A 13,656-nucleotide genomic window follows, 5' to 3' on the forward strand; every position below is an offset into this window, starting at 1 on the left:
ATACTGTGGTGCTGTAAATGTTTCCATTAAATATATCAACTCCCAGCTATTATTTTAACAGCCAGGCAAGATGTAAGTTTGAAATACAGGAAAAAGTGTAATCAATCTTTGACCTATCTCAAATCTACATTTATATTATATCTCTGCATACTAATTCTAGATATGTAAATGATTAAGATACAGATGATCAGAGTGCTCAGAGCAATGCCATATGATCACACTGCAGCACTTCAAACATGCATATCAATGTTTTTTGATCCACAATTCAGCTAGGACTGATAGAACTCTGAGACTAATTTTTTTCCCTCTGTATCAGGACCACCATTCTCTTCTCCATATTGAGCAACATATCACAAAATGCACACGTGTATATATGAGTAACACTGCATGTACCAATGAGCTGCTATTTTCCCATTTCACTCTCTTCATTTACCCCACGCAGAGCTGAGCAGTTGCACTTTGTGGTCAAGTGCTACAGCATTTACAGCTCTGCTAGTATGTATTTACCTTCATCCCCAACAAATCTCTTGCAGATCAGATGGTTTTGGTGCTCTCCTACCTCGAATCCATGGTTATTTACTGCCCATATGAATGCTCTGAATTTCCCAGATTGTCCTAATGCTGCTAGTAACATTTTTACATGCATAGCTCTTGATTTTCTGTAGAGCTGAACTGCTTTACAAAAGCAGTGTATGTATTTAGCCCCACTTGGCAGATGGGGGCAACTGAGGCACAGAGAAGTTGAGTGACTTGCCCAAGCTTATAGCAAGTCAAAGATAGAACCAAGGTCCTTTACTTCCTATTCCCCAGCCCTATTTCTGAACCAGGGACTTCTATCTAGTCTGTAATCTACCAGAGGAAAGCTCAAATGAACTCTTTCTGGGTTCTAACTGGAATAAACAACAGTGGCTAAAGGAGAAAATTAGAATTGGAATAAAAATAATACTTTTCCCCTTTTAGACATCCTTACCTTCAGAGAGATGACAAGATGTTTATTGCACTTGAAGATTACCTGGGAGAGCCCAATAATACCTCTGCTGCATTGGTGCCTTAAAGACATTAAGATAGTTGAAGGGAATGGAAGAGAGACTTGTGGTGGGGAGGAAGAGAGTTCTCAAAGTAGGGCTAAATTTCATTTTAAAAGCTGTCTGAAACTATTTCTTCCAATTAGCAAGAACAGCCTGATGAGTCTTCATTTCTTGCTGGTCCTGTATAGGTAAAGCCAAGTTATGTGAGTCATGCTTATTTTTAAAAGGGTTCATAGCCAGAAACAAAACCACACAGTAACAACAGTCATTAGAACTAAATATCCATTTCTAACTCAATCCACCGTGCAGTGTACTCAAAACCACACACTAAAGGAGTTACCCCACTGCATTACAGCGTTTCTTTCCCCAACCCTAGAAAAAATATGTTGAAACAACGGGACAGGGAGAGCTGGGAAGGACAGCAGTGAACTTCAGCAAAGTTGAGCGTTCTCAGGCTAAACAAAAACAAGAGCTCAGCTTCATAGCAGCTTAGGATATTGGATGTTTCTTTTTCGTGTGTGTGTGTGTTGTTTTTTCAAATACAGGCTGTTTCCTGGTGAGCTAGATGACAGTGGCAAAGAGAAAGGAATTAAATAGGCGTGTAACAGCTTTTTAAACATTCATCTTGCTTTCCAATGCCAAACACCTGTAAGCTCTGTCAGGGGTATGAGCACTTAAGGACATCCTGCTGATGCAATAGCTTCATGGCTTTAAAAACACAGGTCCACCTCTCCTAGAAAATGGGCCGACTGGCGACAGGAGGTGTCAGCAATAATTCTACTTCAGTCAAAAAAGATTTTAATCGCCAATATTGATGGGACAAAACTGTGGGATGTTCTCAGGAACTAAGTACTTGTGGGGTTGACTGTGGTAGCCCTCACTTTCTGTATTGGTACTTCAAAGTTTTGTCCCATCTATATCAGCATTTAAATTACCTTCAGCATGCACTGAGGCAGGTCCCAGAGAGCAGCCACTCTCCTAGTGCCAGCTCAGGGTCCTTTCCTTGATGCAAATAGACCCTTAGAGGGGGCTGCTTACAGTGCCTTCTAGTTTAAGTATTTTCCAGGGTCTGCTGAGGACACAGACCTTGAAAACTTCAGAGTTAAACCCCAATTTTAAAAAAGAAAAATAATAAAATAAAAAAGAGAGAGGAAAGAAAGTGGAACCCTATTGTATTTAAAAAAAGTAATAATTGAAATGCACATAAACAAAGTACTCTCCCTTTTCTCCCTGCCTTCAAATTAAATGTGCTCAGAAAAATAACATATATATTTATATATATATATATAAAATAAGATACCCAGAGGCACTGGCTTGCATTAGGACTTAATTTACAGCAAAATTAAAAACCAAATCCAGGCATTCTGAATGCCTGAGGGGCACAAAAGCAGCACCCAAGATCATTAACTTTTGTACCTTTTATAATATATCCCAAAACAGTCAGATTTCCTTTTCAAAATTTTCTAGTAAAATAAAAGTGCTCTTTGAGGAAAATCTTTGCAATTAAACAGCAGATGCTTAACCCCTGAAAAATAGAGGCTTATAACAGAAGTGCTGATAGACCCTTAACCATAGCATCAATAGCAGCAGGTGCTGCTAGAGTTATTAGCTTTCGAAATAGTTTTAATGTAAACCGTATTCTTAAGCTCTACGTGTAGCATAATGGTTGGGATTTGCTCTTTAATTCCTTTTACTAGAAAGATACAGCTCATTTAAAATAGCTGATAGATACAGAAAGCATAAATATACAGTAAGTTTAGACACTGATTGTACTAAATGCAACAATACAAAGAAGCAAACAGGAACACAAATGGTAACACAATAAAACTGTATTACATTTGTGCTTCAAATATTACAATACATTATATACAATAGTCCAAAATAAACATCTCATGCCAAGTGACACAAAAAGAAACAAACAAAAAACCCAAACAAATAAACCAAAAACCCCAAGAGCAAGCAAAAGAATCCAGCCGTATGTACAGTACCTTTTTAATTAACATTCAACTCTGAACTGGAGCAATTTTCACTACATACAGATGCAGTCCGCCTTTTATTTCACGCAACCATTCTGTCTCCCTATATCTACGCTATTCAGTAGGTTCCTGTGTCATTTCTTATATACATGTTGAGCAAAAAAGATAAAAGAACATAGTGCTTTGTATTCTTAACGGTGCGGCATCAGATCAGCGAACCTGGGGTGCATAACCTTCTTTCATCAAACCCTCCTCATAGTCTGTCTGGCACAGAATCATGTTGTTCTTCAGGAAAAATTTGTCTCCAACGCAAAATCTGAAATTACAATAAAAGCAAAAAATAAAGGTAGTTTGAGAGCGAATGATATGACAAAGTCTTAAACATAAGGAATGCACAACAAGTGTTCACGACTTTACTGTACCCACCACAGGCTCACACCTCCGCCGTCTGCTGCAGCACAGACAGACGGACCACGCGTGTCTGCCAGAGCTCAGAAAGAGGAATTGCCCTGGTAGCAGAATCCATTCCGTGCTTTCAAAAAGGTGTGGTGTGTATCAGTGCTTTTGCTTCCCCAGCCAAAAGCTTCATTCAAAGCCCACCGAAGAGTGTGGGAGTCTTGGATCAGGTCATCAGCAGGCAGATAAAACAGAATAAATAGCTAAGGCTACTGAGTTGAGTGAAAAGTAAATGTACTGCTTCCATACAAATCAGAAGGAAAACAAAGTGATCATATACAGGAGAATGCCCATCTGAGATGCATTATATTTATGTTGTACAGACACAGCAATAAGAATTTCTTATAATCCAGCTGAATATTTTATTAGAATTGATTTAAACCGGTGTTTCTGAGAACCTTTCCTAGTATAAAAAAAGCTTTCTACATATTGTGATGCAAACTAGAGACACATCCGCAGGTATGCAGAGAAACCTTTTTTTTCCTTCTTCCCTCCTGTAGCAATTGATTATAAATTTAGTCAGTCAGCTAACTACTTTCTCTCTTGTGGTATCAGTATACATAGCTTTTTACGCTATTATGTGCATCAGAATGATCCGATTGCTACAAAATGCTATGAATTATTTCATTTGATTTTCTCTGATGGGTAGAAAAATCACATAACGTTAGCGGTTAGCACTGCTGGCTGTCTGGCTTCAAACTTGGAGCAAAGTGGTATTTCCCATCTAAGCAGCACTCTTGAGCGTGAGGAGGCTCTTCACCAACACCTCAACCCTTCCCCCCAGCAAAGCTGGTGTTCTTGAAGATGCTTGGGGAACAAGTGAATAGGGCCAATGTATAGAAAAACAGTTTCCCTAGTGACTGCCTTGGCAAGGTTACATTCTTTTGTTTATGGTGAACTCTTCAGCTATAAAATATATGGGGAGGCACTGCTCACATTATTCCAATTAAAATGAAAGAAAGTAACCTAAATGAACCCCTTAACACTGATGTGAATAAATGAAACCAGTTTCTACCCACTAATTATGGATCTCACTACATAAAGTATTGTTTAATGTGTAACAGATTATAATGTCCTTTTTTGTATAATTTTCAAATGGTGACATCTTGGACACAATTAGGGTCAGATATAAATGCTTGTGTTGTTTACGGTAGATTTAACAACAGAGTAGCTATGGGAATAGCTGTATATGTATTTAATTGTAACAATTTAACCTTCACATGGTGGTGTCTGCCGTAGTTGACCCAGTAAAACTACGTAAATTACACAAGTTGACCTGCATGACCTCTGATAGTGGTCTCTCTTTATCAGATAGTCAATTCCTAATGATGTTCAAGCAGAAATCTTGGTGAATTGTCACAGATTAAATTGTGTATTGAAAGCAGTCCTTTAATGTTTTGTGAAGTTGGAGGTTTAAATGAGTAGCAGTTGGACTGATTTACATTTGTGAAGATTGGAATGCTAGACAAACAGTGAACCCATTTATTTTCCAACTGGGTAGCTTTGGAAATTTATCCTTATGCTAGCTAAATAGATAGAGGGAAAATAGTGTAATAAAAAAGTGGATTGAAAAGAATTAGCTCTGCTCTTAAAGGAAAATTGGTTTGTTTATTCGTGGACTTTTTTTTCTCTAGGATTACTGCCTGCTGCTGATGATGATTGAAAATCGAGATTATGGAATGATCCCCAAATCTTTAAGTTATTTATGGTCAAGACAGTTTTACAGAATTTACAGATTCCTTCTGTCCTTCCCACCCCAATCCTGGTACACTGGGCAGCCAATAACAGAAAAGTATTTTGGGGATACGTGGTGAAATGTGGTGAAATCCTTGAAGCAAACAAGTTCTTCGGGGGTTTCTCTAGTTTCCATCTTGTGTGTCCTTGTCCAGAAAAGTATTCCAGACAGAATATTTTTTGTGCATTTTCTTATATTAGGTCAATGACTCTTAACTAGTGCTAATACCTGAAGACGTTTCCCTCCCTTCCCCCCCCCAAAAAAAAAGTCACATAAAAATAAAAATTCAATTAAAAAAATCCATCTTAGTTTCTCTTAAACGAACCTATAGATGAGTATAAAGCAGAGGAAATGAGGTATCATGGCAAATCAGCAACCCCACTGCAATTACCCCAACAACTACCGATGGAGCTCAAAGCTGAGATGCCCACCCAGAAAAGGCACCAACTCTAAACTGGGGATGTTATTCAGCTACATGCTTCTTTGTGATCCAGCGTAACATAGAGCTGATCAGCATAATTCGTTTAAAGTATTTAACCAATGGAAAAATACATTGCTAAATGAAGTCCACTTGCATGGCAGTACTTTTACAGACAGCATCTTACTGTATCACTTGCATCAAAATCCTGGCTGAAGGATTTTGTTTCTCAGCCACAGTTTGCACTAAAGTACACTATCTACATGAGGGAGTCAGGTTGCCTTTCCCAATAAAAAGTGTCAATGTGTTTTGCTTTTGCTATGTTAATATGTCGAGCCAGAAATGCTCTAGCTATGTCTACATGGCATTTGACAGCTCTATGCATGAGTGGCTTTAAACACACACAGTTCCACAAATCATTTACCTTCTGAGTGTGCAGCTGTCTTGCAGAGAGGCTGCCTCTGGCTTGCCCAGACTAGGCTAGGCTGTGTGATAACCTGTGGAGTGAGAGTCTGTCTGCATGGGAAGATGCTCTCAGGTTCATCTGGGGCTAGGTTTGCACACTGAGAGCCACTGTGCCTGGGGGTAAACTTGCTTCTTGCCATACCTGTGGGCCAAATTCTGTACCTACTTTCATACTGTGTAAACTCAGTGACCGAAGCACATTGTCCAATACCATGGTGAGACTTGTGTGTATCCCTGAGTACTAGATGTATGATTTACGCATTTATTAGGTGACGAAGAGGTTAGAACCAGGTGAAAAACATCTAAATGTGGCATTCTAGCTCCTGAGTACAATGAGAAAAGGCAAGGATACAGACAAAATGCAACAAATTCTGTCCAACGTGTTCCATACTTTCAACCGTATCTGACTCTGAAAACCAGATTTACTTTCTTCTGAAGTCAGAGAGCTAAATCTTGTAACTCCTTCAGACTGCTTTTGCACACGCCAGGATTTAAACCTGGATCAGGTTTAAAATGGAAGGGCAAATTCAAGCCTTGCCTTCCACCTCTGGTAAATGTTTTCGTCACAGAATTGACATAGGATGTAAATCAGGACACAATTTGGGCACATACATCAAACAGAGTCAAGGAGCATATTGAGATGCAACTGGGTTAGAAGTATATAATGAGGCAAGACTATTACTCTTCCAGCAGGCAGATGGTAGTCTTCAGCCTTCCCTAAAACCCTCACCCAATTTATTTAATAGGCATGCAGGATGAACGGGAAAAATATACAATAGGCTGCATTAACATGCCAGATTGGACTTACCCCCATACATTGATAATACCACTTTTGACATGACTGTGACATTAGTAGAATGACCATTATAATTAAGCTACATTCTAGAACTCCTGTCATATTTCACAATGGCAGAAGGAGGGCCATTTATATTACAAAATGACCTCTGTTATCACCTTGTTTGGAGGGGGTAGGTGTTCCTAGACTAATCAAAAGTAGTATAAAACTTCAATTTTGAAAAATAGCAATTTCACTGTTCAGAAAAGGCATTTAAGGAGAACTCACTACTGTCTGTCGTCTTTTTTGATGTACGGGGTGCATGTCAAGGTACTGAAAACTTAAGAAAGTGACAGAAATACTTCTGTGAACAAAGATGGCTGTGTGTGAAGTGTTCCTTCGTAATGCTGCATCTTTGTGGTAGACACAAATAAAATCTGGAAACATTTATTTGTTTTTCCTCAGCCCAGACTTACTCCACCCACATCCTTCCACTCTGCTTTTTACACTCAGGGATGTAACTTGTCTTCTGTTTGTCTTCCTTTCCTTTTTTTAAAAGCTAATCTGAGTTTCCAATATAACTCAAGTCAATGTTAATTTGTACGTAGCACTAGTAGAATTAAACCACTCTTGTATATCACTCAGTTCATTAGTCTGCACCCATGGTTTACTAATTTTAGTATTCTGTCAAAGAGTCCATTTATTATCAAAGGCTGGAAAGTGTAAGCTGTGACTGGATTTGTATATTTTTACTAGTAAGATGCACTACATATACACAGAATATATAGTGTAATGCACAGAACTGAACAGTTCAATTTACAGTGACTAACCTCAACGTGGTCTGTTTTTTATTTATTATTTTTTAAAAAACAAACATGAAGAATACATTAATTTTTATTCTAAATTTAAAGATAATAAATGAAAATAAACAGTACAGAGGTTTTCAGAATTTGTAAGCTGAACGCACAAACAAAAATCTAACACTGGTGTTTAAATAAGCACGTTCCTAGCATCACATTCTCCCCCACCTTGACAGAGAACAAAGGCAGCACTGTGAGGGCATTTTACATTTGATACCAGAAAGAAGTGTCTACAGCTACATCAGGACAGTGATTTGAATACGTATATAACCATTTTCAGCCCAGTGTCCATTAAAATAAAGGTTGCTTCAGATAGAAGGGAGAGCAGTTGATTTAAATGCCCCTCGGTGATAGCAGATGGGAGTTTTAAACCATACCCCAAGTTGACTTCAGAGGCAGACAAAAATTATGGCAGCAGTATGAAACAAGCTGCTAAAGCAGCTGCAGAAATTGAAAGGAAGGACGTCGAAACTCTGGAAAGTGGAAAAGCCAAAGGCAGACTGAGATCATTGCTGCAGTCAGAAGTGTCAAGCAAAGATGCAGCTGAGCCCACTTGCAAGATTTTCCACTCTATTTTGCCAGTCACACACATGCAAGCTGACAAAGTGTGAAAGGCAGTGTCTGTTTACGAGTTTGTTTTTCCAGTGGTTCCCATCTTTTTTCATTCTTTTTTTTTATTTTCTGCAGAAATCAACGATATGGGGACTACTGCCAAAGTGAGGGGAAGTGCTTCTGTGGAGGGGTTTAATATGGTTACAGAGCAGAAAGGGAGCATTCGCACCACTAAGATGATTGTCACTAAGCTTTGCAAATATTTAGGAGATGAAAGAAGTTCAAATTAGTAAACAGGACAGAGACAAGAAAGATAATGGGGTGCTAAAACCTTTAGGCTGGGAGCAGAACAAAATCTCTACTGCTTTAAACATCAGTAGCAAGAAAAAAAAGAGGAAAATGTCAAAAACTGTCTGGATAGAGCAATTAGATAGCAGAGCTGAATAGCTTTATAAAATAGAAAATATGCCACGGTGTCTATTGGACATGGGACAGGACTTAGTGGCTCAGGAGATCCCTTACATGTGGAGTTCTGCCACATGATGTTCTCAGAGTACATCATATGAGACAACAATGTTTTCTTCTTACTCTGAATCTAGTTTTCAAGAGGCCAATAAAGTGGGACAGATACATTATGACTTAGTTCAGAGATGGAGTTTACGGCCCAAAAAGGGTCCCTTGAAAATGAGGGTCTAACTGCCATCCACACTGAAACTTGAGTGGTATGGTAAGATGCTCAAAAACATAAAGCAAAGAGAAGCTGTGCAGAAAAGAAGAAAAATGACAGAATCTTTCTCAAAAAGCACTGATGATGGGCAGTTTCACTCTCACCAGGCTAGAATCAACTGTCTGAACAGTGGGAATACAAGGGTCATGCCACGGTAAGCCTGAAAACCTGGCCATTCCGAGGATCAGTGTGATGTGAGCTAATATAATTAGTAGTTATTTTGGAAAGCAGGGAGCACTGGAAGGAACATAACCAGGGACAACTTGACAGGAGACATTCACCACCAGTAAACACAAAGTACTGAAGACTGAAGAAATTATTCAGTTTGCTTATGAACATTACACATGTTCTGTTCAGAAAATGGTAGACAGGAACTGTAAATCTCAAAAATCTCAAACACGGAGCTCAACAGAGAGCACTATAGGTTTTGCAGTAGTACTCCAGATGTGGTGTGCTTTTATCAGTATAAGGAACATCCCAAAGAAATTAAGGTTAGAAAATAAAGATGGTGAATAAAGTTAAACATGTACATCTGGCAATAGCTGGTGAGCCTTCCTAGTTTGGTTGGTGATTTTTCTATACTGCTGATGTGCTTGTAAATAAAAATATTTCTCTTCAAGAAATACCATGCTATGGATAGTGGCTGGAATGAAAGCGAAGAGCAGATCCAGGCAGTCAACTCAAGATTATTTTCAGTGCAAGGAGCAGCATGGAATAAAGAAACAAAACAAAACTGCTATCTTGTAAACCTATCCTCACCTGAAGTCTGATATTTGGTTTTAATTCCTCTGTCTCAACTAGAGGAAGAAAGAAGGCTGCTAAGAAGCACAAGAGAAATTATTAATGGCATGTTGACTGACAAAATTATTCAATTTAAAAGAAAAGAAAGATGTTTCATAGTAGAAAGATATATATAAAAATTAGTGGTGATGGGCCAGTGTCTAGCACTGATAGTTTCTATTTTTATTATGCAAGTAATGAAAAACAAAAGATTTAAAGCCATTTATTAATGAGAGAGTGTAGTCAGTGGAATGCCTTGCCAAAGGAACCACAGAGGAGCTAAGCTGGAGCATCCACAAAATAAGATTTATTACATAAAAACAAAATTAATTCTTCAGAGTGCCACTAGCTCCAAACTGTGAGGAAAAAAAGGTACCCTACAGGCAGCATGTTTTATTAGTATCCTTGAGAGCTATTGCATTATATTCAGGATTAGGGCTACTTTTGAGAATTTCTGAAATTCACTGAAAGTTCTAGAGCTGCCCCCTTTTGAGCAGGTGAATTTGATTGTATTTCAGGTAAATCAATTCCTACGTTCCCAATCTAAGGCTCTCATAAAACTATCCATTTGTCCAAATTACATGCAAAATAAAAAATAAGAGACTAGAAGGCTCACGGATGATATGGCTAAGAATTGTAAAACGTCCCTGGCATGCTCCACTTCAGAAACACCTTACAGCACTTCTCCAGTGGGAGTAAGTGGCGTTAGGGCAGAGTGTGACGCATACGAGCTGCAAAGTGAAATTGTGCATTAGTTCACACTTGTTTCAGTAAAGGAGGAATATTAAAAATAATCATGACAGCTTTGCTTTTTCAGGGCAAGAAAAAGAAAGTTCACTTCTTCAGTTCCGAGAGTGCTAACTATAATGAAAATCTTTTGTACTCAGGGTACCAAACATTGTCTGTTTTGCTTGACTGATGAAGATTAGCTGACTTCTTACATTAAAGAAGTTTGTCTTGTATGGGCTGAAGTGACAAGACAATAACTAAGTGCTAATTGTGCATAACCAACACTAAAGATATGCAGCCCCATTATGGCATGTAATAAATGAAGCGAACAACAGAAATATATTAGGCACTTTAATAATGATACTAGAATAGCGGTTTGCAGAAACGGATGTGAAGGGTTTAAGAAACGAAATCTAGTCAGATGTGTGAGTCTTGAGTGGGTACTACTGGGAGGCTCTGCCTGCCTTACTTAGAATACAGTCTTAGTTTTGTGGCAAGGCAAAATTGATATAGGACTTTAAACAGCATTACAACCTATAATTACTTTGCATTATTATATAGTTTAAGCAGTGGTTATTACTTGCCTGGTATTTTAATTTCCCATGCAACATGATGAAAAAGGTCAATTTGGTTTTTTTTAAAGTGTGTAATTGTAGTGTGTTACAATTATTAGCAGCTGTACATTTTATAGTTCTTTAGGGATGTTTGATTTTTAAATGACTACAGTGTTAGAAAATAACATACTGTAGGACAAGGTGAGTTAGCAAAGCTTATTTAGAGCTGTATCTAGCTTAGTTGCTTTAGACTATTGTCTTCCTAATTTTTTGTTACTTCCTAGGAATGTGCATCTCATTTTTACTTACCCACTTGAGGAAAAAAGAAAAAAAAAAGAAAAGAAAGAAGAAAAAAAAGATTGCTATAAAATTCTAAATTGGATTATGTAATAACTGAAAAAACATAATGGGTACATTAAGGAGTGGACATAATTGGTTCTATCATTGCCTAGACCTCATAGAAGTCAACGGGAAAGCTGCTAGCAACTTCTCTAATAGGATTTAGCCATCACTCTGAATGTTACTACAGTGAGTTGCCCATAAATGCCTCTGAAAAATGCAGTTTTTATAATTTTACCATTTTTGACCTTTGATCTGCAACTGTATACATGACTCTTCAGAAAAAAATGTCTGGTTTGGATCCTTCTATAAGCTACAGTTAAGAGAGGAAGTGAAAATAGGGCATAGGAAGCCCAATGCTGCTACAGAGAAAATGGTGGGAACAACATCTTGTAAATTTAACTGACCACAGTCCTGTCAACAGGAAGAGACATAATGTAATTTAAAAGAAAAACGTGAGAAAAATGAAGAATTCATATGAAATTAATGCAATAGTGACAAATGATATAGCTCTTTCTTCTACAGCAAAGGATCTCAAAGTCCGTTATAAATATTAATTAATTAAACTTGACAGACAGCCTTTTGAAGCAAGAGGAAGCAACGTTATTCTTGTTTATTGGTGTGGGATTTGAGGCACAAGAAGTTTTCTGACCAAGGTCATAAAAGATGCTCTGCTTCAGACCCAGGGAAAGTATCCTGGTCTTAATCTTGGGCTTTCACTACTGGTAGATGCTTCCTCTTCACTTGAACGCACAATAGAGCCAAATAAATGCTTAATTTATGGAACAGACCCAATACATTCTCTTACCTCTGATTACAAAGTTGACACGCAAAACAGTCCAGGTGATAAACATTGTCCTTAGCTCTCATCACCATCTCAAAAGCAGGTATGAGCTTACTGCAGGCAGCGCAGTTTCCTGTAACGCCAAATAACCTGAAGATACAGAAAGACATTCCTGAAGATGCTTAACTGAAAAGAAAATCAGATTTTCATGTTCTAATCTTTGTTTCCCCTCAGTAGTTGCCTGGCCTTTGACTTACTTCCCAGCACAGCTCTCTTTGGAAAGGCTGGTGGTGGTGCAAATCTGCCCAGTTTCCAATACAAAGGCACAGACCCTTTGTCGGAAGAGAGCCTAATGGAGTGGTGACAGCCTAATATCCCACCCAATGTGACGTTATTCTTCTACAGGTTATGCTGACCTTTCTGGGTAAAAGGAACATCTAGTTAAACTCAACAAAGAAACAGTAAACACATTAGGGATGTTACATAACTGTGCGGACAGGGGTCAAGCCGTTTGCATATGCGGGAAGAGTCTTCAGCTTGGATCGCGCCATTCAGACAAGAGCCACATAACCTTGGCTTTTGGTGTTATTTATTATTAAAACACACTTTAGCTAGAAAAGAAATAACACTTGAAAAAGCCAATATTCTTCGCATTTTTGACATCTAGTGCTAAAAGCTTTACCACTATTATTAAAAGAACATTTTATGAGCAAGTCATTTAAATCGTCAGAAAGCATTAGCGGTTCATGCACCTTACAACCTTATACCGTAGTTATTGCTATGATTATGTTATTCAGGTAGCACATTAAAGTAAATGAGGCTGTAAACTATATATAGTCACATCAGGAGTAGAAGTATAAAATACTGTAAGAACAATATGAAATGCTGTTTTTGCCAGACATCTATAGAATTTTTTTTAAATTCTCTTTGTTAAAGATTTTCAATACTTTTCAAGTGGGTGTATTACAAAAAAGTTGCACGTATGCATCCTTTTGTAACATAGAAGGATTATAATGAACAAGAAAAATATGTTAGCTCTACATGGCAGCAATCTTTGAAACTAAGTTTATTTAAACTACTTAATAGTTGTGATGGATTATTAAAAGTAATGCTCTGCTTGTGCATAGCAGTTAATGCTGTTTTTAACTATGAAGCACACTAGATGAAAACGCCACATCTGCCAGTTTTCTTTTTTTCCTCAACATCAGGCTGACAGCAGAAAAATATAATGGCTCTCAAGGGAAACACCAAATTAAAAGCAGTTCTAAACTAATGAATTCAAAAGTGCTCTGTAGAAAATTCAGTTTGGTAACATAAAAATGAACGCAGTTTTTAATCACATCCCTCCATTTTACTGAATTTCATGGGTTATCAACAAGCCTACTTAATTCCAAATCTTTTCACCTTCTGCTTCTACTCAGGATGTGCTTTCTGCATAATATGTGTTGCTTACTTTTAGAGCCGCAGCCCTCTCTCCT

The 13,656-nt window shown here is 37.9% G+C and overlaps 1 protein-coding gene and 1 long non-coding RNA gene across 2 annotated transcripts; one reads left to right on the forward strand and one right to left on the reverse strand.

The window, feature by feature from the left end:
* Positions 1-2,842: 2,842 nt before the first annotated feature.
* On the reverse strand, positions 2,843-12,363 carry LMO3 (LIM domain only 3). The gene is made up of 2 exons (XM_010713742.3): positions 12,203-12,363; positions 2,843-3,320 (listed from the first exon to the last, which is right to left on the reverse strand). The coding sequence occupies exons 1-2, from the start codon at positions 12,346-12,348 to the stop codon at positions 3,215-3,217; spliced, it is 252 nt and encodes an 83-aa protein (XP_010712044.1). The 5' UTR covers positions 12,349-12,363; the 3' UTR covers positions 2,843-3,214.
* LOC109367990 lies at positions 3,332-5,449 on the forward strand. The gene is made up of 2 exons (XR_002115619.1): positions 3,332-3,547; positions 5,095-5,449. It is a non-coding gene; the product is annotated as an uncharacterized LOC109367990 (long non-coding RNA).
* Positions 12,364-13,656: the final 1,293 nt, after the last annotated feature.

Source organism: Meleagris gallopavo, chromosome 1 (assembly GCF_000146605.3).
Source record: "Meleagris gallopavo isolate NT-WF06-2002-E0010 breed Aviagen turkey brand Nicholas breeding stock chromosome 1, Turkey_5.1, whole genome shotgun sequence".
Taxonomy (NCBI): Eukaryota; Metazoa; Chordata; class Aves; order Galliformes; family Phasianidae; genus Meleagris; species Meleagris gallopavo.